The sequence below is a fragment of the Mchenga conophoros genome, linkage group LG9, assembly GCF_057382185.1.
Source record: "Mchenga conophoros isolate Kocher_MC1m ecotype Shallow Benthic linkage group LG9, M_conophoros_male_GT1.1, whole genome shotgun sequence".
Taxonomy (NCBI): Eukaryota; Metazoa; Chordata; class Actinopteri; order Cichliformes; family Cichlidae; genus Mchenga; species Mchenga conophoros.
In genome coordinates, this window is record NC_140534.1 from 20,720,727 (window position 1) to 20,742,724 (window position 21,998).

General features: G+C 38.2%; 2 protein-coding genes and 2 long non-coding RNA genes across 6 annotated transcripts; 1 reads left to right on the forward strand and 3 right to left on the reverse strand.

Moving 5' to 3' along the window:
* Positions 1-207: 207 nt before the first annotated feature.
* On the forward strand, positions 208-7,369 carry cdv3 (carnitine deficiency-associated gene expressed in ventricle 3). Of its 3 annotated transcripts, none has more exons than XM_085286870.1 (5): positions 208-679; positions 1,287-1,363; positions 3,665-3,798; positions 3,974-4,139; positions 5,297-7,369. In XM_085286870.1, the coding sequence occupies exons 1-5, from the start codon at positions 494-496 to the stop codon at positions 5,421-5,423; spliced, it is 690 nt and encodes a 229-aa protein (XP_085142996.1). In that variant the 5' UTR covers positions 208-493; the 3' UTR covers positions 5,424-7,369. The 3 variants fall into 3 exon arrangements, with proteins under 3 accessions (XP_085142996.1, XP_085142995.1, XP_085142994.1); XM_085286869.1 differs by having other exon boundaries at positions 209-679; positions 1,290-1,363; positions 3,971-4,139; XM_085286868.1 differs by having other exon boundaries at positions 210-679; positions 3,971-4,139.
* On the reverse strand, positions 7,150-10,954 carry LOC146567192 (uncharacterized). Its single transcript, XR_014893888.1, has 5 exons — positions 10,861-10,954; positions 9,729-9,752; positions 9,404-9,475; positions 9,173-9,279; positions 7,150-7,313 (listed from the first exon to the last, which is right to left on the reverse strand). It is a non-coding gene; the product is annotated as an uncharacterized LOC146567192 (long non-coding RNA).
* A 1,651-nt stretch (positions 10,955-12,605) lies between these two features.
* Positions 12,606-13,787, reverse strand: LOC146567193 (uncharacterized). Its single transcript, XR_014893762.1, has 5 exons — positions 13,686-13,787; positions 13,289-13,321; positions 13,112-13,174; positions 12,887-12,937; positions 12,606-12,757 (listed from the first exon to the last, which is right to left on the reverse strand). It is a non-coding gene; the product is annotated as an uncharacterized LOC146567193 (long non-coding RNA).
* Positions 13,788-16,335: 2,548 nt separating this feature from the next.
* On the reverse strand, positions 16,336-20,407 carry LOC146567194 (uncharacterized). The gene is made up of 7 exons (XM_085286871.1): positions 20,174-20,407; positions 19,625-19,684; positions 19,237-19,275; positions 19,022-19,108; positions 17,388-17,432; positions 16,642-16,725; positions 16,336-16,443 (listed from the first exon to the last, which is right to left on the reverse strand). Exons 1-6 carry the CDS (start codon positions 20,255-20,257, stop codon positions 16,663-16,665), a joined length of 378 nt encoding a protein of 125 aa, XP_085142997.1. The 5' UTR covers positions 20,258-20,407; the 3' UTR covers positions 16,336-16,443; positions 16,642-16,662.
* Between the last annotated feature and the right edge of the window lie 1,591 nt (positions 20,408-21,998).

Here is a 21,998-nt window from a genome sequence, read left to right on the forward strand (position 1 = left end):
GCAGTTCTTGCTGCCATTGGTGGCACAGCCAGTTATTAGGTTTAAGGGACGTTTACTTTTCCACATAGGGCCAAGTAGGTTCCATTAATAATAAATCAACACAATTTTACTTTTAAAACTGTGTTTTGTTTGATCTTAAACGTTCCCAGGCAAGTTGCTGGGCAAGTAGGTGGCGCTAATTCACCTTGTTGCTGTTAACCGCGAAGAAGAAGAAAGCGGAAGCGAGGAGAAGTGCTTCCGGTTGACGGTACAGATTTGTCAAATAGCCTCTGCATGGCATGGTTGACAGGATAGCTAACGATTCGGGCAGAGGACCGGAGTGAACCTTTTTTTTTAAGTCAGCTTGTAACAGAAGCTAAGAAGTGAAAGGACTCCAGAGTAACTCCATCTCCTCTGCTCGCTTCACCCGCTGTCCTCTCGGTCTGAGTGCTTATTTTCACGTTTGTCATTGCTCGGTTGTCTGACTGAAGCTAGTTAACGCTGCTCTTTGAAAATGGCGGATGTACCAACTGAGAAGAGCCTGGACGATTTCTTTGCCAAGAGGGATAAAAAGAAGAAGAAAGAGAAGGGGAAGGGGAAGGAGTCCGCCGCGGGGCCCACATCGGCGGCACTGAAGAAGACCAAGAAGGAGAAGGAGAAATCGACTAAAAACGAGAACCAGGACGCTCAGATCGATAAGGTAACCGGCGCTGCTCTGCGATAACTTTTCACATCGCTACCACACACCGGTGTCCGGCCGGGTGTTTGCTCCCGGATCAGAATTAGAGCCTCTGGGAGAGAAGCCCTGCTTGGCGGCAGCCTCCCCCCCCTCCGTACGTTGTTTTATAAGGTCGGGGTAATAACGTGAGTTTATTTTCTAGGATGATGTAAGGAAAAGCCGGCATATAACCACAATGTGCCACGACGCACGTTTTGAGCTTTTTTTTTTCACGATCTCTGACTTCGAGTGCGATCTTTTAAATATGTTCTGACTTATAAGATTAGATGTAAACATTTTAAATCCACATGTTAATCATGTGCCGGCAGGAGGTAAAGCTGACAGCCCTCCTCTTTGTATCGTGGTTTCTCAACAAGGCCGAGCCGCCATTTGTTATAAGTTGTTAGCAGATCAGCATCTTTTTAGCACTTAATAACATCAGGATATGATCAGGTGATACAGCTGTGTTATCGATTAGCTTTGACGACTTGTCACACACACAATGATGACTGGACTACAGTGATCTTAGAGGCCTGTTAAAGTGTGATTTCACTGTGAGGTGCACGAATTAATGTTTTCCTCTGCCCAGGAGGACGAGGAGTGGAAAGAATTTGAGCACAAAGAAGTGGACTACAGCGGGCTTCGACTCCAGGCTTTGCAGATAAGGTGAGGTTAAAACATGTTTGGTTAAGCTGTGCTTCAGCAGAAGCTTGCAGGAGATAACACTCCCATACAGATGTTTTTGGGACAGAGGGTGGAAAGAGAAGTCAAATTTTCAAACAGCAACAGCGCATCCTTCCTGTTTTCAATGAATTAATTCATGGATTAAATGCTGAGAAACACAAGTTGACCCCCTCAGCAGACCCACAACTGGTCGCAGGAGATGGCTGCCCCTCTCTGAACCTGGTTGAGCTGGAGATTTCTTCCTATTAAAAGGGTTGTTTTTTTTCTCCCCACTGTCGCCAACTGCTTACTCATCTGATTGTTGTTTTTCTATGTATTATTGTAGGGTCTGTACTTTACATTATAAAACCCCTTAAGACAGCTGTTTTGTGGGGGGTTTTTTGCTGCTAGATAAATACAATTTAATTGAACTTATAATAAATTGCCTCTGTAGAACAGATGTCATACTATTTTATTACTAAGCCACAAACAGCTCAGTTTGATTTAAAATAGTTCAGACATTTCATAATAACTGTTAATTCATAAAACATTATGTCCTAAGAAAAATTAGTGCCGTTTCAACATTCAGTCAAATGTTATTACAGAAAAATGCTACTGTGGTAACACCAAGAAATCCATCAGAAACTCGTTACCTGGAGTTTGTTCTGCAGGTGAAAACAGAAATATTGTGCTAAACTGTCAAAAACATCCTATTTATTTATTTTTTTTAAATAAATAGAAACGATAATAAATCTGTGACAGGTGAAGAGCCGAATCTGTTACTCATATACATTGGTGTAGTATAGCGGGCAATGGCTGGTGTTTGGTAGTAAAACCAATTCTGAGTCAGACCTCTGGCTCAGGTTAGATCATCACTTTGGATCACAACGAGATGTAAAGGTGACATCTGACGACCTCACCTGTACCCTCAATGGCGAGTTTTGACACCTCAGTATATATCATTAAAGGCGTGGTTTGACGACCACTGGAATAGTTTTCGGGTCTTTCCAGGGGTAACTGCATAGACAGAGACCACCCTCTCTAACTTCTGATTCACAGGCAGTTTTGTTCTACAAGAAGGTCTGAAAAAATGCCAGTAACCACTCAATTCAGAAAAGAGCCTCAAGGTTTTCTCCTAGAACATTTTCAAGGAGTAAAGAGTTAAGGCATCCTGCGGGGTGGACTGAAGCCCCGCCGGGCTGTTTCTGGGCTCCGGGCCTTGGTTTTATTTTTTTAAGAGTTTCTGTTCTGAACCTCCACAGTATAAATAATTTGAACCCTTGAGTGAATAAATAAAAGAACAGCTGTTTTAGCTGTGAGGTTAAACAGAGGGAGTGGTGAAAGAAATGCTAATCAGCTGACATGCGCCACTGTCAGTGGCTGATTAGAAACAGAACAAACACACAAAAAAACCTCTCCACTGCCATCCTGATTGTTATTTATTGGTACCGACTTAGAATTTCACAATCGGACTTCTCTAAAATAGGATGGACGAATTTGTCCACACAAACAGTTCCGAACATTTCGCAAGGTGCAACTTTAACCTCAAGATCCAAAAATCATGCCCAATTTAAGTTGACCTTAAAAGGGGATAGCAGGCAATGTCCTTGTGCACCTCTGGACCTCTTCCAGTGTTCCTGCTATTTTTAGATCATTCCCTGGAAGTCCTGTTCTTGCAGCAATGCACACTATGTCTCCTCCACTGTATTAAAACAGCAACTGTTAATCTTCTGTTTCATTTTGAGGAAGAAGACAAAGTCTGGTGAGTAGAGTTGGTCGTAAGCAGTGATTGGGTTGGTCCTACTTCACAGAACAGGCATCCGATGTAACGCTTTTGGGCCTGGGCACGGTCGACACTACTTGTTGCTTGTTGATATGTAGCTGGAGGTCCAGCATCACCAGCGATTAAATATGACAGGTCAGTTTGACACAGAGGTGGAGGTTTCTGCACACTGAAGGGCCCAAGCCAGATGGCCCAGAACAGGACTTTCACAGAGTGATCAAGAAGTATCAATATCCATAGTATTAAAACAGCGTGGAGGTGCACTGCAGTGGGGATGGAAGCCAAATCTGTTTTTTTTGTGAGTCTTTGGCTCTGAACCCAAAACTCTAAATCAGCCATATTTGAATGCTGTCATTCTGGTGATGGAAATAAAAGGAAGCATCTTTGTTTTGCTGTGTAGTAAATGTACAGGGACACACAGGACATGGAGGTTTCTGTCCTAACCTTATCAGCTTTGATGCATTCAGTTATATCAGCAGCATGTGTTCACCTATGCTTTACTGCCTCCTGGTTGTTTGTAGTGACGAGAAAGAGGAAGAGGAGTACGAGAAGGAGGAGGTTGGTGAGGATGGAGAGATCATTCTCGTCAGTGGAGAACGAGGTGAAAAAGGTCCCTGGAACAAGTCTGGTGCCGCGCCTCCTCCTGCTCCTGTGGGTGAGTAAACCGATGTAAAATCGACCTTTTTTTCTTCCTGGGGGACCTGAGGGCCTTTATTTGTTAAGGAAACCCTCAAAACCTTTTTTGTTTCAGTCATCTAAATTCAGCTTTTCCATTGTTTTTTTTGAGCAGCACAGTGATTTTTGTTTTTTGATGCATTTCATTTCAGCAGTAGAGAATGTAGAGGTACCTGAGGCGAAGCCCGCTGGTGTATATCGCCCTCCGGGAGCTCGACTTACCACCACCAAACGAGGCCCGACCCAGGGCCCTCCTGAAATCTTCAGTGACACACAGTTCCCCTCTCTACTGGCCACCGCCAAGCACGTTGAGACACGCAAGTAAGCAGAGTTTACAGGAAAACCGTTATAATAACGTATCTGGATGAGCCTAAGGGCAAAATATTCTTCAGCTCTGGGAACTGCTTGGCGATTCTTTGTAGATCACTTATTTCACTCTCGCATCTGTGTTAGGGTTGACTTCTGCTGTGCTAGTTTTACGTGGCAGTGTATTCTTGTCTCACAATGATGTTAGCGCTGTAGTCATCACATCCTTATTTTCTCCTGTTTGTGCTGTAGCATCTAGCCTTTGTGTGCCACATAATCCATTTTTGTTAACAGTAGTTGTTTTGATTTTCTGGCTTTATTTTATTTGTAATTTTTATTTCCAATATGGTATTTAAATATGTACTAAACTTTGTTCTTAGGCTTGTTATCATTGTCCTGATGCTTTCATTATTGGACACATGGCCTCATGTTTAGAATACTCTGGTATTTAGACAAGTTCATGGTTACTCACAGTCTGAAAAACAAGCCCAAATCATCACCCCTTCACCACTGTGCGTGAGCCATTTGTGCTGATTAGCCAAATGTGGCTCTGTGCACTTTGTCATAACAACATTGTTCCAGAAGTCTTGTGGTTTGTTCACTTGCAACCTTCCAAACAAGCCAAACGTGTTCAGTCTTTGTGCTCTCATGAACTTTGAACTTTTAACAAGCTAAGTGAGGCCTGTAGAGTCTGAGGTGTGGTGTGTGGTGACCTTTGAGTGAAAAGTTGCCATATTAGCAACTGAATATTTTCCACTTGTTAATAATCATTCTAACTGCAGAGTGATGGACTTCATATTGTTCGTAAACCTTCCCAGATTGATGGGCAGCAACAGTTGCTTCTCTGAGATCATTGCTGATGTCTTTCGTCCTTGGCTTTGTGTTAACACACACCTGAATGCTCCAGACCAGCAAACTGCCAAAGCTTCTCATGTTATAGAGGTGCTCACACTTACTGATGCTCAGTTGATCAAAGTCATTTGATTAGCAGCAGCCAGCTGCTACTGATCTTCTCGATAGCTACGAAAGTAGTAAAGGGGTACTTAGTTTTTCACTGGACATAAAGTGTCTAAAGGCTCAGTTATGCAGGAATGATTATACTGTGGTGCCACCATAATTACAGTAAGTAATGCTGCTTTCGCTCCTTGAATGACCTGATGTTTGTGTTTCAGGGACAGAGAAATGGAGAAGACCTTCGAGGTTGTGAAACACAGGAACCGTGGCAGAGAGGAGACCGGTGGCGCTTCTATGCAGCACTTGCAGCTCGACAACCAGTACGCCATCCTGGGGGATAAGTAGAGCGGCGTCCCTCTGTCCCCTGGCCCCTCCAGCACGGTCCTGCCCAGCCCCTTTGAAGGAAGCTGATCCCAAAGCTGTGTGGACTGCAGTCCTGACAGAGCTCACGATGCCACCATCACCACACACAACACACAGCCCCATACACACACTCACACACACACAACACCCCACCACTGCAGCACATACAGTGACACGCCCTTTAAAAAGATCAGTAAACACACTTCACATACGTTTGGTTGGCAAAACTGAAGGACTGCATCTGAAGGGGCTGAAAGAGGGAACCACCGAAACGGAATTAGGAAATACACCCAAACGTACGGCACTGCAGCAGCAACAAAAAGGCGACACAGGTGTCCTTTGTGGATTGTACTCAGAGCAGCGGTTGTGTGGCGCAACTTCTCTCTGGACTTGCTTTGAGAAAAGCCACAGAGGATCGAAGATGACTTTAGGCAAGATGATTTTACAAACTTATGTGAGAATATCTATTTTTTTGCAAGATCGCTATAACCCGCGGTTATTTTGAGGTGTATTTTTGTTCTTTTTTTCTTGAGTTGCGGTTGGGACTTTGAGAGCGGGGATACTACCTCAGCAGCATAGCTGGTGGTGACCATGTGGACTGAGCTTCTTCTTTTTTTTTTTTTTTTTCCTACCCTCACTGTGGTGGAGATGGGAAGGGGGGAGGGGCGAACACCAACCTCCCCTCACCCCCTTCCCCTCCCTCTGCTTACAAGCTGACCATCAGGCTCTTTAATTTAGAAACTTGAAACATTGTTCTTTTTCTTCTTCTCTTTTCCTTTTAAATTCACGATGACAACACTCTGCAGAGAGCAATGGACAAGAAGCGATAGGTTGCGGTCCTCATTTAGATGTTTCTTTATAAAGTGGCCTTACTGGTAGAAAGAAACTGCATTGTCATCTGAAGTGAAGTGCTGTCTCAACGGGCTGTTGCCTGCCTCCGGATCTCACCACTTTGCTAAAAAAAAGACACAAAAAACATGCAAAAGAAAAACAAACTCAAGAATGTAGTGCTGTTTTAGTTTGCCTGATGATTACAACTACTAACTGTCTTTCATATCCACTGTTTGATTCTGCTGCCCTTTTTCTCATTGAACATCAGACGAGTCATTAAAGCTTGTTTCTAATCTGAAACCAGCCTTTTGGTAACAAATGCTTTCCTGTGGTCTGAGTGATTGGAAACCACTTTCAAATGCTGATTTCTAGATGATGTTTGACCATACTGACTAAACCCCCCCGATTTTTAAGGCTTTTGTGTTTTTTCCTCACAGGTAATCCAAAAATCGCAGTCCTCATGTAAAACAGGTAGCTTGTGCAGCTGTGCGACACCCAGTTAATATCCAGTGGGCTTTAAAGCAGTGTGTTTAGAAACATAAAGAAATGAAGTTATGTTGTGTATGTTCTTCCCATGAATATGTTAGGGAGCATTGATACCTGCTGGGACATCCTGCTGGGTAATATTTGTGATGAAAAAGACCCTCAACACAGAAAAAAAATAAAGTGATCCTTGTGAATTTAGTCTTGTCTGAATCCTTGAAGCTGTAAACGCCTGACTTGTGTTAATCTGATGTCCCCTCGATTATCGATTCCTATATTGTCTCATTTTGTCAGAGTAGATGTTTTTTGTCCCGACACAAAAGTTCCAGCTCTTGGGTGAAAAACACATTTTAAATGACCTTATACATGCATAACAACAAATAAGAGAAACGTCTTCTTTGTTTTAAATACAGCCTTTTAATGTTTATTCAGAGAAGGCAGTGAAACTAACAGATTTTGTGGTCTGTCTCTGGGAGGTTTCATGTTTTCATCTTTTTAGCGTCTCTTGGATACGTCTTCTTTCGCTGTTGCTTCCAATGACATGTTGTGATGAACAGTCTATAAAGTATACAGAGGAAAAAATAAATAAAATGATTTCAGTTAATTGCCACACAGTCTCAGCTGTCTTGTCCATGTTATTTCAGATAAAATGCTGTTGTAAGACATGAAATCTGTGCTGATGGTCTGTTACCTCTGTTGAGGGAGTAGAATTACTTTTAAAGCGGATGCACGATCCTATGAGGAAACGCCTCATAGGATCGTGCATCCGCTGACAGCCAAATGACTCAACTGACTTTCAAAATTTAAAAGAACCCACCCCCCACCCAACACACTCAGGGTCTGGATTTGACGTACAACTCGAACATTTTACTCCCAAGTCTCCTCCCACAGAGGTTGATTATCTTAATACTTTTACATCTACACTGCGTATGACTCTGAAAGGAAAAAAATAAAACAAAGCAAAACCATAAATCAGACATACTTGACTCTTAAATTTGCATTTTAAAGCAGATGACTCGTAAGCTGCTGTGGAACTGGCGTGTCATTAATTTGTTTTATTTGTATTTTTGTAAAAAGCCCCGTAAAGCTAGAACATCTTACTACTCATCAGCGATTGAAGAAAATAAAAACAACTCTGAGCGGGGCATTCATTTAACCTTAACTATTAATAACTTGATGAATTTATTTGCAAATAAAATTCTAAAAGAAAATGTTTATAGAAAAAATTATTCATAACCTCAGTCTCTAGAAGTAACATTATCTACAGCTACTTTCAATACCATTAATATTTATTTAGTCTATTTCTCCAATTGATCTTAACTTCAGTAATTATTCCTCCAAACCATCAACGTGTCTTTTAGACCTAATTCCTGCAAGACTCCGCAAAGAAGTCCTGCCATTAATTAATTCTTCAATCTTAAATATGATCAACCTATCTCTAATAATCGGCTATGTACCACAGCCCTTCAAGCTCACAGTAATTAAGCCACTACTTAAAAAGCCATCACTTGCCTCAGCTGTTTTAGGTAATTATAGGCCAATCTCCAACCTTCCTTTCATATCAAACATCCTTGAAAGAGTAGTTGTCAAACAGCTAACAGATCATCTGCAGAGGAATGGCTTATCTGAAGAGTTTCAGTCAGGTTTCAGAGCTCATCACAGCACAGAAACAGCTTTAGTGAAGGTTACAAATGATCTTCTTATGGCCTCTGACAGTGACTCCTCTCTGCTTGTCCTGCTAGACCTCAGCGCAGCGTTCGATACTGTCAACCGTAATATGTTATTACACAGATTAGAACATGCAGTCGGTATTACAGGTACTGCGCTGCAGTGATTAGAATCATTTCTATCTAATAGGCTCCAATTTGTTCATGTAAATGAGGAGTCCTCTTCACACACTAAGGTTAATTATGGAGTACCACAGGGTTCCCTGCGCGGACCATTTCTGTTTACCATTTACATGCTTCCCTTAGGCAGCAGCATCTGAAGGCATAGCGTACATTTTCACTTCTATTCAGGTGACACCCAACTTTATTTATCCCTGGAGCCACGTAACACACACCAATTAGTTAAACTGCAGGAATTTCTATTAACATAACATAACATAAAGATCTGGATGTCCTCTAATTTCCTGCTTCTAAATCCAGTTAAAACAGACGTTATTGTAACTTTCTGGTTATGGTATCTAACCAGAAAGTTACTCTGGATAGTATTACTTTGGCCTCCAGTAACATTGTGAGGATTAAATAACAGAAAAATAAATAAAACTGAATTTGCTCAGTGTAGGTGTTTTTTTTGTTGTTGTTTCATCTCCTAAGTAACAAATAGATTTTAAATGACCTTATACAAAGCATAATAACAAATAAGAGGAACTTTTTAATTATAGGTTTCTAATGTGTATTCAGAGAAGACTATACCATCAGTCGAACGGTGTCTTTCTTTGAAGTTTTTAGAGCACATTTGGTGCGTCTTCTTTCACTGTTGGTTCAACTGTTGCTTCCACTGTATTGTTGTGATGAACGGCCTATATAATATACAGGAGGAAAATAAAAAATTATTTGCCATACGTTCTCAGCTGTCTTGTCAGTGTTATTTCAGATTAAATGTTGTTGTAAGACATTATGAAAGCTGTGTTGAAGGTGTTTTACCTGTGTACCATTTCTAGGTGATGAACGAGTATTATTAGAGGATAGAGCATGCCAGATAGAGGTGGGTATTCTCTGAAATGCATTGGATTACATTAGTTACAGGCTTTTAAACTTAACCTTTCCCCCGACATCTAAATCAAATCTAATCTACAAATAGTTTTACACACCATCAAACCAAGAAATGAAAGATATGTCAAGTTTTGTAATATTTTAACAATTCGTCAGGGTACCTTTGGTAATCTTTACTTAAACCGATAAACATGAAAATATAAAACATTAGAAATACTGGTTGATGTTTCTGGTGTTTTATTAATGTAGTACTTACGGTAGTTGTAGCTCTAGCTGAATGCTAGAATGACAAAGAACAACTTTAAGTCTTCTTAAAATAAACCATTTGATGTTTAAGAAGAAGAAACATTTTAATAAAACGAAACAAAAAAAAGTAATTATGGAAGCTGCACAAAAAAGGTGGAAATAAAAAGATTTCATATTTTCTCTCTTTCTGGACATTGATGACACTGAAGTTGGAAATGTAAGTTGCAAAAACTAAAGGGACAAAGATTTAATATTAAAATAGCTATAGAATATGTTTTTCATGATCTGTATATGACCTATATAAGATCACACCATCCATGTCAAATAATAAATTAAGATGACTTTAAGCTGCAAAAATTCCTTATTTTTGTGTTGAGTTTATCTACTTTTGTTTTCTCGTTTTAGAGGCTGTGATTGGGTGATGTTGTTTCTTAAAGATTGGATTAACCTCCTAAGACCCGAACTCTTAAACAGCATGCATTTTTAATTTCTCTTTGATATTTGGGCTGTTTGGGGCCCGATGAATGTAAAAACAAAGTTTTTTTTTACCTTATTTTTGTTTTTAAGAAAAATAAGAGCCACATATGAGGATATTCGTTTAAAATTTTGATAGAACAGTAGCAGCATAATGTCCTCGTAAGTGGATATCAGGCCCATGTAGAGCAAAATTGAGTATTTTGGCCTAAATAACCCAAAATGTGATGTCCACATATGTGGACGCCAGGTCCTAGGAGGTTAAGATGTAATGACAAGTGTTTGTATTTACTACCTGATAAAACTTAAAAACAGAATAATGTTAGACAGATACAAAATTCAGTGCTAGAGGGGTTTTTTTGCCTCTTTCTTTTCCCTCAGTGCTGAAAGGTCATTGACATTTCAAAGCAAGCAAAGCAGCATGAATCACTCCAGCTGATTCTTGGTGAAAAAATATATTTAATTCAAACTCATGTTTACATCTGGAGTCGAACTTACCAGTTAAACAATAGCTTTACAAAACTACAAAAATATAAAATGACATCTAAATATTTATGAAGACTATAATTTGCTATTGGCTCAGTGAGACCGTTAGTTCCTTTCAACCATTTAAATTTCTTCCTTTCAGTAAATCCATGAAGATCAAACAGGGATATGAATGTTCTTACCGAAGCTGTGAGAATAAATCCCACCAAACAGAGCAGTGCGAGTCCTCTCATCGTGGATGTGATCAGCGTCCCGTCTGCGCACAGACCTCCTGTTTTATAATGCAAGTGTTTGTAGGTGGAGACTCTTTCAGCTCTTGTTTAACATCAAAGTTCAACTTTGTTAGCAAATGCAAACATGTTTGCACTCACAAAGTCTGCTTTATTCTTCAGAAAACAACATTTTTAGTTTAATATAATTCAGGCCCTTTTTACTTACTGTTTCTTTCTTTCGTTTTATTTTTAAAAAATTTTTTTGCTTCTTTCTTAAGTGTTATGTTTGGTTAAAAATGCTCATTTTATTAATTTTATTCATTTTTTTATCCATTTTATTAATGATTTTTTGAACTGGAATAATCCAAATGTAAACTAATAGTGTTAAAAAAAGAACAAAACCAGCTTTGGTCTTTGTTCAGACGGGTGTTGTCATGTCGAGTTAGTTTGTATTGGGCTGAATTTGCAGGTTCTCAGCTCTAAAACCAAAATGTAGAGGTCTGGACATTCCTCTCTACACTGTACCGCATGCAGTTGTTAAGTTTGTGTTTAGGAGTTTTGCCTCCTAAACAAAACTTTACACTGGAGAGACCAAACAGCTACTTCATAAACGCATGGCACAACATAGAAGAGCCACCTCCACGGGACAAGACTCAGCTGTCCATCTGCATCTAAAGGACAAAGGTCACTCTTTTGAGGATGCCAGTGTTCATATTTTGGACAGAGAGGACAGATGGTTTGAAAGAGGAGTGAAAGAAGCCATCTATGTCCACTGTGAATGACCATCTTTGAACAGAGGCGGTGGTTTACAACACCAACTGTCTGCCATCTATAATCCAGTTTTGAGTTCCCTCCCCAGACGCCTTAACGCCCACTCACATCCTGGGCGATCTGACCTCAGGAAATCACATAGGGTGGGGCAATGGGTTCACCTGAAACCTTGGCTGATTGCGACTTGGCTGATGCTCAGCTCAGCAGGGGTGAGTCTAAAAGGGTGGCATGGGGTGGCACCGCCCTTTCTAGACCCACCCTTCTAGACCCCTCTTGGAATCTGATCGCCTACCCTCTAACTCCCACCGTCATTGGTTTAGAAAACTGTCCATCTGAAACTGCCTTATCTTATTGGATCACAGTACTGTCAATCACTCCGCAGAATCACAGTCGCGTTTTGACAACACCGGTGATTCGATCTGCACGTTTCTGCAAGTAATGTGCAGAAAAAACACTCTTACATTTAAAATGACTTTTAAAGCTATGAGCTAATATTGATTTTAAAATGTGTAGCTGTTACATTACTGCGTGTGACTAGCTTACTTTATTTTTGATTTGTAATTGTCTAACTGTTAATAGGTTAAATTTGTATGTACTTTTATGTAAAGCTTGTGGTTTGTGAGAGAACAAAGCACTGTAATCAAAGTAACTGCATTTCAAAGTCTAAACATTACAAGCTGAGGACATTAAATTTGAGATCATACATGATTATTGCCCCCCTCTCTGCCACCTTGTTAAGAAAGTCCTAGAAACGCCCTCTGATGTGATGCATTCAGTTTCTTAGACCTTAAATAACCAGGCAGTGCTTAATTGTTAATGAAATATGATTAACGTGAAAATTTAACGTCAGTTATTAATTCCTATGTTAGAGTAGGTCTTTTTTTCCATCTCTTGAAAAACACATTTTAAAAGACCTTTTATTAAGTTTAATAAATAAAGAAAACTTTTCCCACAACATAATTTTAGTGTTTATTCAGAGAAGACGGTAACACCAGCAGAATCACGGTCGTCTGTCTCTGTGAAGATTCACGCTTCAACATTTTTAGCATCACGCGTCTTCTTTCACTGTTGCTGCAGCTGTATTGTTGTGATGAACCTGTAAAGTGTAAAGAGAAATAAAAGGATTTTAAATAAATTGCCACATATTCTCTGTTCTCTCGTCAGTGCTATTTCAAATTAAATGCTGTTGTCAGACTTTATAAAAGCTGTGCTGATGGTGTTTTACCTCTGTGGCATTTCCAGCACGAGTAGAATTATTTGGATGCAAGGTCCCGTTCTGAAATATGTTGGATTACATTAGTTACAGATCTTTAAACCCAACCCTTCCCCAACATCTAAATAAAATATAACCTGCACAAATAAACAAATAATTTGATACTTTTTATCATTTTACACCTTGCAGGACACGCACGGACATATAAATATTGCTTATTTTTGTGGCGTTACTTACTACACGAGTTGGAGCAGTTGGAAAATTGCCAGTGCTTTCAAGAGGATGCCAGCTGCCAGCATCCTAAAGTAAAAAAAATAAACACACACACATTTATATATAATATTATAATGTTATAATTACTGGTGAATAATGCCACTCGTGTCAACAGGTTGTTTTTTTGTTTTTCTAACTTACATCCGATGATGGTGCTGCGCCTCCTTCATGCAGCTGAAAAGAAAATGGAAAACGCTTTAATAGAATAACAATATACAGATTTAAGTGTTGGAGGTTTTTATTTTTGCCTTTTCCCCCTCAGTGCTGGAAGGTCATTGACATTTCAAAGCAAACAAAGCAGCATTAATCAATTAATCTCAGCGAGTCAGCAGCATGAGACACACTCCAGCTGATTCTTGGTCAAAATAAATAAACAGAAATTAAAAACATACTGGACTAACTAACTAACAACAGTCCTACAATGTTAAAGATGAAATCTAAACATTTATGTAGATTATCACTTGTTATAAACTCAGTGAGACTGTTAATTCTTTCAGGAAATCCATGAACATCAAACAGGTGCATGATATTTTCTTACCGAAGCTGTGAGAATAAATCCCACCAAACAGAGCAGTGCGAGTCCTCTCATCGTGGATGTGATCAGCCTCCTGTCTGCACACAGACCTCCTGTTTTATAATGCAAGTGTTTGTAGGTGGAGACTCTTTCACTTCAGCGCTTGTTTAACATCAAAGTTCAACTGTGTTTGTTAGCAAATGTAAATATGTTTGCACTCACAAAGTCTGCTTTATTCTTCAGAAAACAACATTTTTAGTTTAATTTAGACGTTTCAACAGCAGTGAAGATTTAAACATCCCCTGTGACACCTGCTGTCCCAGGTGTCACGTTTACAAGAAAAGGCTGATAATATTTATGCATTTTTAAAAATGTATTCTTACTTCCTGATTGCCTCACCCTGTCCTCGTGCACCCAGTCGGTTTATTTTGTATTGAAGGTGTCATTTTGTAACAAGCAGGGAGACCCAAAGGTGTCAAAAATAAGGCCCGGGGGCCAGAATCGGCCAGGCAAACACTGCAGAAAATATGAGGAAGTGCATAAATCGTTGGACAGCTTTTCCTGCTGATAACAGCCGTTCATTCTACACCAAAGAAGTTAAGTAATAGATAAATAGTTAAATGACAGAAAAGTGTAGACAGTGTTTTTCACTGTCTACCATTATGACATAAAAAAAGAAAGAAAATTTTCATCCATGAAACTCTATGTTGTACAAACATCAGACACTCTGGGCAGTGAGCTGCACCACAACTGTAATTTTACACATTTATCATAGAAACACTGAGATGTGGTGTTGAACTTGCAGATCTTTATCTTATTGTACGATATCTCAGGGATTAAATGTGGAGTTAAACACCTTTACACGGACAGAAAGTGGAGTTTCACTCGTCTGGCCCACTCAAGTCATGGTGGACTGTTCGTGGCCGTCAGTGTGAAACGAGTTTGACCTCACTGCTATAACCTCTCTGTACATCTGTTTCATTAGTACTTGACTTATGTAAAACTGCCTAATCCCTGTCAAATGTTACATTTTAATCACATTTACATAGAGAAAAGTGGAAAGTGGAAACCTGTGATGGATGTTATAGATCATAATGTTTCAAGAACTGGTTACTTTACACAGATACAGTCAAAGTTACTCTATTTTGTTGAATTTGCTCATTTTAGATGCAGTACTCAGGTGCTAACCCTCAAATGTAATAAAGATATACAAATTCAAGTTCAGTGCTGGGTTTTTTTTGTTTTTTAACAACAGTGTGTGAGAAACACTCCAGCTGATTTATGGTAGAAAAATACATTTATATCAAGCCTAAGTTTAAATCTGCAGTCTCGTTTATCTGGTAGTTAAACAACAGTCCTACAATGAAACCGCGAAGAAATAAATACATATATAATGATTGCTGGAAGATTTTAGCTTCACATATTAGAGTACCATCGGATTAAACTTTATACTGATGTTTTTGTTTTGTGGTGCAACGGCTCAAATTTGATCAATCCAACATGAAAGTTGAATGAATTTGGTGTTTTCTTACTTTTTATGACTAAGTATGCTTTGTTTTGCAGTTGTAAAATTCAACCAGAAACCATTAAGAAATTTAAAAAGACAATAAATGACAGTTTTTTTTATTAGTGTTTGCTCAAAAATGGGAGTTTGTAGGACTTGCTGGACTTAACAAGTCAAAAACTAGTTAAGAATTAACTAGTAAACTAGTTCACTAGTTTTAATGTATCTGTCCCAAATGGAAGATCCTGATAAGACCAGTGAAAATTTCAAGCTATAGTATTTGATCTGTGAAGCTAAAATTTCCCTACACTCATTACACATATTCACACTTTGTATGATAGAAGTTTTATTGAAACCAGCAGAAAAGGTTTTAAAAATTTGGCTAATTTGCCAGTATGATGTTTTGTTTTGTTTAACTGAAGCTGTGAGAGTAAATCCCACCTAACAGCGCAGTGCGAGTCGTCTCACCTCGGATGTGATCGGCCTCCTGTCTGCACTTCAAACTGTTTTATAATCCAAGTGTTTGTAGGTGAAGCCTCTTTGACTTCAACTCTTGTTTAACATCAAAGTTCAACTTTGTTAGCAAATGAAAAAAAAGTCTGCTTTATTCTCTTCAAAACTGAATTTGTTATTAATGTAATTCAGACTCTTCCACATACTTATGAATCCGCTGTTCTCTCTTTCGTAAAATGCCATATTTAAAAGAAAAAGCTTATTTTATTTGTAATTTTTCTCAATGTTAATTATTAAGAAAAATGCCCGTAACAGGATGTCGAGTTAGTTTATCAGGAACTGTTTTTATTTGTTTATTAAAAAAGCAGCAGGACAAAGTATGATCATTAAATACAGTTAGGAGTTCATAGCAACGATGGCACACGTCAGCTCACGTGCATTTGTTATAACAGGCCTGAAATAAGCAGCCACTGCCTTTGTGTTAGTAAAATGTGATGAAGTTAGTTTTGTAAATTTACCGTCTCTTTAAAGAAAATGTTCTTTTTGTCTTCATTTGTGTCTCCCCTCGATAATTAATTCCCGTGTTGTCTCATTTTGTCAGAATAGGTGTTTTTTTGTGTGTCTGGCAGATAATTTGTCAAAAGTTCCAGCTCTACGTTTCTAAATGACCTTGGAAAAAGCACATAACAACAAATAAGAGACACTTAACAAATAAAGGAAACTTTTCTCACAACAGACTTTTAATGATTATTTAGGTAAGACAGTAACATGAGCAGAATCACGGTCGTCCACTGTTGCTTCCACTGAAATGTTCTGATGAACGGTCTGTAAATTACACAGAGGGGAAAAAATCTAATGATTTCACTTAACTGTCACAAAATCACACCTATGGACAGGTTTCTATCTTTTTTTAAGACATTTGTTTTAAAATACAATTTTTCAAGGCACTTTGATAATTTTCTTTTACGTGAAATTATGACAAATTATAGATGTGTAAATATAGTGTTGTCAATGGTTTTTTACCTGTGTGTCATTTCCCTCGGCTTATTCAGTTTCATCACGTGTACCTTCAAGGGGACTCCAGCACCCATGGCACAACTCAGTTTGCTATCAACATTGAAATAAAATATAATCTACAATAATATACATTTATACATGAAATATGCATATAAATAATTATGTAAAGACAAAGAAATTCTAAGTCAAGTTTTAAGGTTACACTAATATACAGCACATCTGTGTCACTGTAGCATAAAATTGAAATAAGCAGTTTGAGCTTGTTGTGTTAGTAAAAATGCTTTTAGGAGTCAACATAAAACAGAATTCACACAATTTGTGTAGATATTTGCCGACACAAAGTAAATGTTGATGCGGATGATTGAATGATCTTAAATATAAATATTACAAAATATTAAAAATGAATATTAGTCTAATTTTACTTAGTAATAGATGATCAACTCTGAAGCAAGTCATAGATCTGTTTATTTTCTTGGTATTTCAAGGCCCGGGGCAAAGATTATATCTGTAAAAGGGGTCACAGATATAATTCCACACACGTGGGGCAATTGATATTTATTGTTGGGTTGTTGTTTTTTTCAATTAAAAAAAAACAACAAAAATCTCATGATGATAAGAATTATGTCTCACTTATATGTTAGTTAATAAAGTCCAGATTGACCTCTTTAATAGTGAAAAATATTAAGTCTTTGTTGAGAAAGTTGAATATAGTTTGGTAGTTTTTTTAAGATTTTATTTAATTTTTACCGTACCGATGGCTTTTTTGGAGGCTTTTTTGAGTTGCTTTCATGATGGACCTGAAATGAAAGTGTGTGACATTAATAATAACATATAAAGCTCAAAATTTAATATATAATCAGTAATTCTTTTTTTTATTCTCTGCTGGTGCTGTGCTTCCTTCATGCAGCTGAAATTAGAATGGATAAAACTTTCAGAACACTTTCATAAAATCCTACAATATGAAGCCAAAACGCAGCGCTGGAGGTTTTAATTTCTGCCTCTTTTTTAAAATAATGTTTTTCACTCCATGTTTGAAGATCATTTCAAATCAAACAACACAGCAAAATAATGATACAGTTAATCTCAGTGAGTCAGCAGCAGCATGAGACACACTTCAGCTGATTCGTGATGATAAATATGTCTAAATAAATATTTATGTAGACTGTCATTTGTTATAAGCTTTCAACATATCTGTGAACATCAAACAGTGATATATTTTCTTACCGAAGCTGTGAGAATAAGTAAATGGTAAATGGCCTGTATTTATATAGCGCTTTACTAGTCCCTAAGGACCCCAAAGCGCTTTACATATCCAGTCATCCACCCATTCACACACACATTCGCACACTGGTGATGGCAAGCTACATTGTAGCCACAGCCACCCTGGGGCGCACTGACAGAGGCGAGGCTGCCGGACACTGGCGCCACCGGGCCCTCTGACCAGTCCCACCAAACAGAGCAGTGTGAGTCCTCTCATTTTGTAATCAGCTTCCAGTGAGCGCTTACGCCTGTTTTATGATGCATGTGTTTGTAGGTGGAGGCTGTTTTACTTCAGCTCTTGTTTAACATCAAAGTTCAGATTTGTTTGCTTACCTGCCCAAAGTCTGTTTTATTCTCAACAACAGGGCAGATGTTAATTTGGTGAGGCTGGTTGCTGTCATGGGCGTCCCCTCCAATAATGACTTTTTTAAGTTTAAGTTTCTGTAAATATTATATTCCTTTGTTTGAAAACAGTACATTGTCTTGTATTCATAGTACGTAGTAGTGTATGCAGAGTGTAAGCAGGTATTGGTAATGTAAAGCAGTACTGTGATTTTTTTGGTTCCACATTTTCATGGTTGTGTCTTAAACCAATAAAACACCAAGTTGTTTGGTTTTCTGTCATATTTCAAAAAGAAAAGCAGCAACTGCTCACACTAAGAAGTTAAGATTTACTGTAATGACAATGACAAGGAAAAACACAAAATAAACTGCTCTGTGTGAACGTCTTTAGATTGTCAGTTGTTGTTGTTCAAAGCAAAGTCAATTTAGTTTATTTATACAGCACCAAATCACAATAACAGTCACCTCAGGGCATTTTATATTGTAAGGTAGTTCCTACAATAATACAACAGAGAAAACCCCAACAATTACACGACCCCCTATGAGCAAGTGCTTTGGCGACATTGGGAAAAACTCCTGTTTAACAGGAACAAAAATAAAAAGGCTTCATTTGGATTTTGGACTTTGGAGCTGGAGAAACTGCCTTCACATTTCTGTGGTAAACATTAAAGCTTTTGTTTGTTTGTTTTTTAATTAAAATAATGTTTTTCAAAAGACTAAATAAAATAAAGTTTTTCAAACTTTAACATGACTTAAAGGTCTTTATTTTGCTGCAGTTTCTTACTTTGGTGTCCTTCTGGGGGCTTTGTTCGAGGGGCTCTGTAGGAGGGAACCCAAAATCACTTTCCACTGGCCTAATGGTGCCGTTCCACTGATGGGATTAAAAAGGAAGTCAGCCAAACTTTAGGTTAATGTGAGTAAGATGATAAATGCATCTTCATCCTCTTGCATTTCAACACTTTTCACGTGTCAGTCCTTACTTTGCTTTATGAAACCTACCTGCACAACAGCTTTATTTTCTGTGGTTTCCTCTTGTGGCTAAAATAAGAGCACATTTGAACTTTAATGAGGAAACAGGTTCCAATGCTTGTAATCATGTGTTTGTTTATTCCTGCAAGGTCGTCGACTTTGGACTTCAAATAAAACAGAAAAATAATCAAAACCTAACCCGTCCCTTAGAAATAGCAGCAATTAGCACACTTTACAATTGAAAACTATGATTATATAATTGAAAAAAAATCCCATAACAAAGACATTTTTACTGAGAATAATTAAAGTAAGAATTCTACTCATATTTGAGCAGCACTGCTTATATTTGTCAAAATCTAATTTGATTTTAAGTCTCACCTAAACAGATTAAAACATGAAACACTCAAAGTTCACACACCTCTGTTGAGTTGGACGTCCCGTTTGTACCTTCCATTGGCCTCATAGATAAATATCCAGCCTAAAAAATATATATTTAAAGCAGCTTTAGTTATAACATGTTCACTTCCATTTGGCAGATCATGTAAAGGACTTTTTTTGTCTTAAACATTTCAATGCATAACAGAATGAGCCTTAAAAAAATCGATTTCTGTCACTTAACTGACATAATGTGATCAAGCACACATTTATCATCTAAAAAACAGAAAATATTTAGATCTAAAAACATATTATTTAGAAAATATTTAGACCCAAAACCAAGCAGCGATTACACATTTGTTTAATTATTTATATATTTTCATTATTAAGCTTGCAGGAGTGATTAAATGCATTAGTTCGCTGTGTATTTGTTTGCAGTATTGAGCAACAATACTTAATTAATATTTATCTTAATAGACATTTAAACTGAGTAAAAACTTTGAATGAGCATAATTGATTTTGCAATGATATAAAAATGATTGTATTTGCACTACCTTACAGAACGGTGGCATTTAGTACTTTTTTTTCTTACCTCTGCAAATGAAAAGTCTGTCAAAGGCAGATCTGTCAGTGCAGCCAGAATAATTCCCACCATAAGCAGTGTGAGTCCCCTCATCTTAAAAACAAGTCAGCCACCTGTGTGCACGATGTCGGCTTTGCAGTCCCAGTAAGAGGAATTTGAATTTATGGTTTCACTTGTAGGTTAAAGTCTCAACTTTCCTCGCCTTCCCTCGTGACGCTCTCTATGTCAAGTTTGAGTTTGTTAGTCAAACTGCTTTCCTGTTTTGACAGCTGGTTGTCTTCTGTATCTTTTTCTGCAGCTGATTAATCTTCAGTCTCTTGTACGTTAACATATTTTTCTCCCACAAAACTCCGACGTATATTAATCATTAGTTTGCTTTCTGAAATTTTAGTCCACCTACTTGCTCAACAGCATTTTCACTGCTTTGGTTCGGCACCTGAAGTAAGAGGAGGGTGCACTTTAATAAGAAAACTCATACCAGTGATTGATTATTCCTACAAATAATCAAAAAGCTAACCTCTTCCACAGAACAACTGAAAATTATAATTATTGAATTACTTATATTTAACATTTTTCATGTGCAAAAGTAGGACTAACAGGATGGGAAGTAGAGTTTAAAGAGAAGAAAAAAGTGATAGCAACTTTATATCAAACACAGAAAAATGCACTTAAATGCGTTGTTACAGTCACAGCTGGATTACAATAAAAACTGAAGATTCAGGACTGGAAACTAAAATTCAAATTACATTAAAAATGCTAAAAGATAAAAAAAAAAAAATTCAGCTTCATGTATAATGAAACATTAATAAAGCAACAATGAATGATTCTTTTTCTTGCAATACTGATTTGAGAGAGATTTCACCACTGGGGAATTTGTTCTTCCCTTTAACCCACCACAGGAGGCTCAACCAGGCATTTATGTTTTCAAATAACATGAAAATTGATATTTAACTTGATATGATCTGTTCATGTAAGCTAGCCTAATGATAAACCTGAGTAAAGTGGAGCTAGACTCTGATGTCTTCTCCAGAGACCTGAACTCTGGATCTGCATCCATCTGACAGCCAGATTCTTATCCAATTACACACATGTCCATCTTTAGACAGAATAGTGACAAATAGACACAAAAAAAGCATTTGCAGGAAGAGAGACACAGCAAAGGGCCCGTGGTCAGACTTGACACCTGGTCTCTGCATCGAGCCATGTGGTGAACCACCTGCTCAACTGGGCGAGCTAAACTTGCAGCCTTTAGTCATTTTGTTCATATAGTTAGTGATATGAACCCATTAACATTACTGCACTCTTTGCAAGCTTTCACAAGACTGTTCGGCAGGCAGCATCCATCTGCCAGTTCTGTGCAAATAAGCACACTTACCGTATTTCTCCCAATCTGGCTTCTCTTCATCAGCTCCCTGTTAAATCCCAAAGTAAATGTAAAATCTCTCTAATCACATACAAGGTGTTAAATAATCAGGCCCAATCTCATCTTATAGGCCTTTTAGTCCCGTATCACCCCAGCAGAGCACTTCGCTCTCAGGCTGCTGGTTTACTTGTAGTTCGTAGAGTTTTTAAAAGTAGAATGGGACGCTGAGCTTTCAGTCCCTTCTTCTGTGGGCCCAGCTCCCAGTTCGGATTAGGGAGTCAGACACCCTCCACTTTTAAGATTAGACTCAAGACTTTCCTTTCAGATAAAGCATATAGTTAGGGCTGGATCAGGTGACCCTAAACCGTCCCTTAGTTATGATGCAATAGGTCTAGAGTGCTGGGGACTTCCCATCATGCACCGTTTCTTCTTCACTAACTACACCACTGATTTTATCATTAGTTATTATTA

Coding starts and splice junctions, on each gene's coding strand:
- cdv3 (XM_085286868.1), top strand. CDS start 494: ATGGCGGATGTACCAACTGAGAAGAGCCTGGACGATTTCTTTGCCAAG. Junction 680..1,286: donor AGGACGCTCAGATCGATAAG/GTAACCGGCGCT, acceptor TCCTCTGCCCAG/GAGGACGAGGAGTGGAAAGA. Junction 1,364..3,664: donor CTCCAGGCTTTGCAGATAAG/GTGAGGTTAAAA, acceptor GGTTGTTTGTAG/TGACGAGAAAGAGGAAGAGG.
- LOC146567194 (XM_085286871.1), bottom strand. CDS start 20,257: ATGAGGGGACTCACACTGCTTATGGTGGGAATTATTCTGGCTGCACTG. Junction 19,276..19,624: donor GGACGTCCAACTCAACAGAG/GTGTGTGAACTT, acceptor CTCTTATTTTAG/CCACAAGAGGAAACCACAGA. Junction 17,433..19,021: donor GCCCCCAGAAGGACACCAAA/GTAAGAAACTGC, acceptor CTTTCATTTCAG/GTCCATCATGAAAGCAACTC.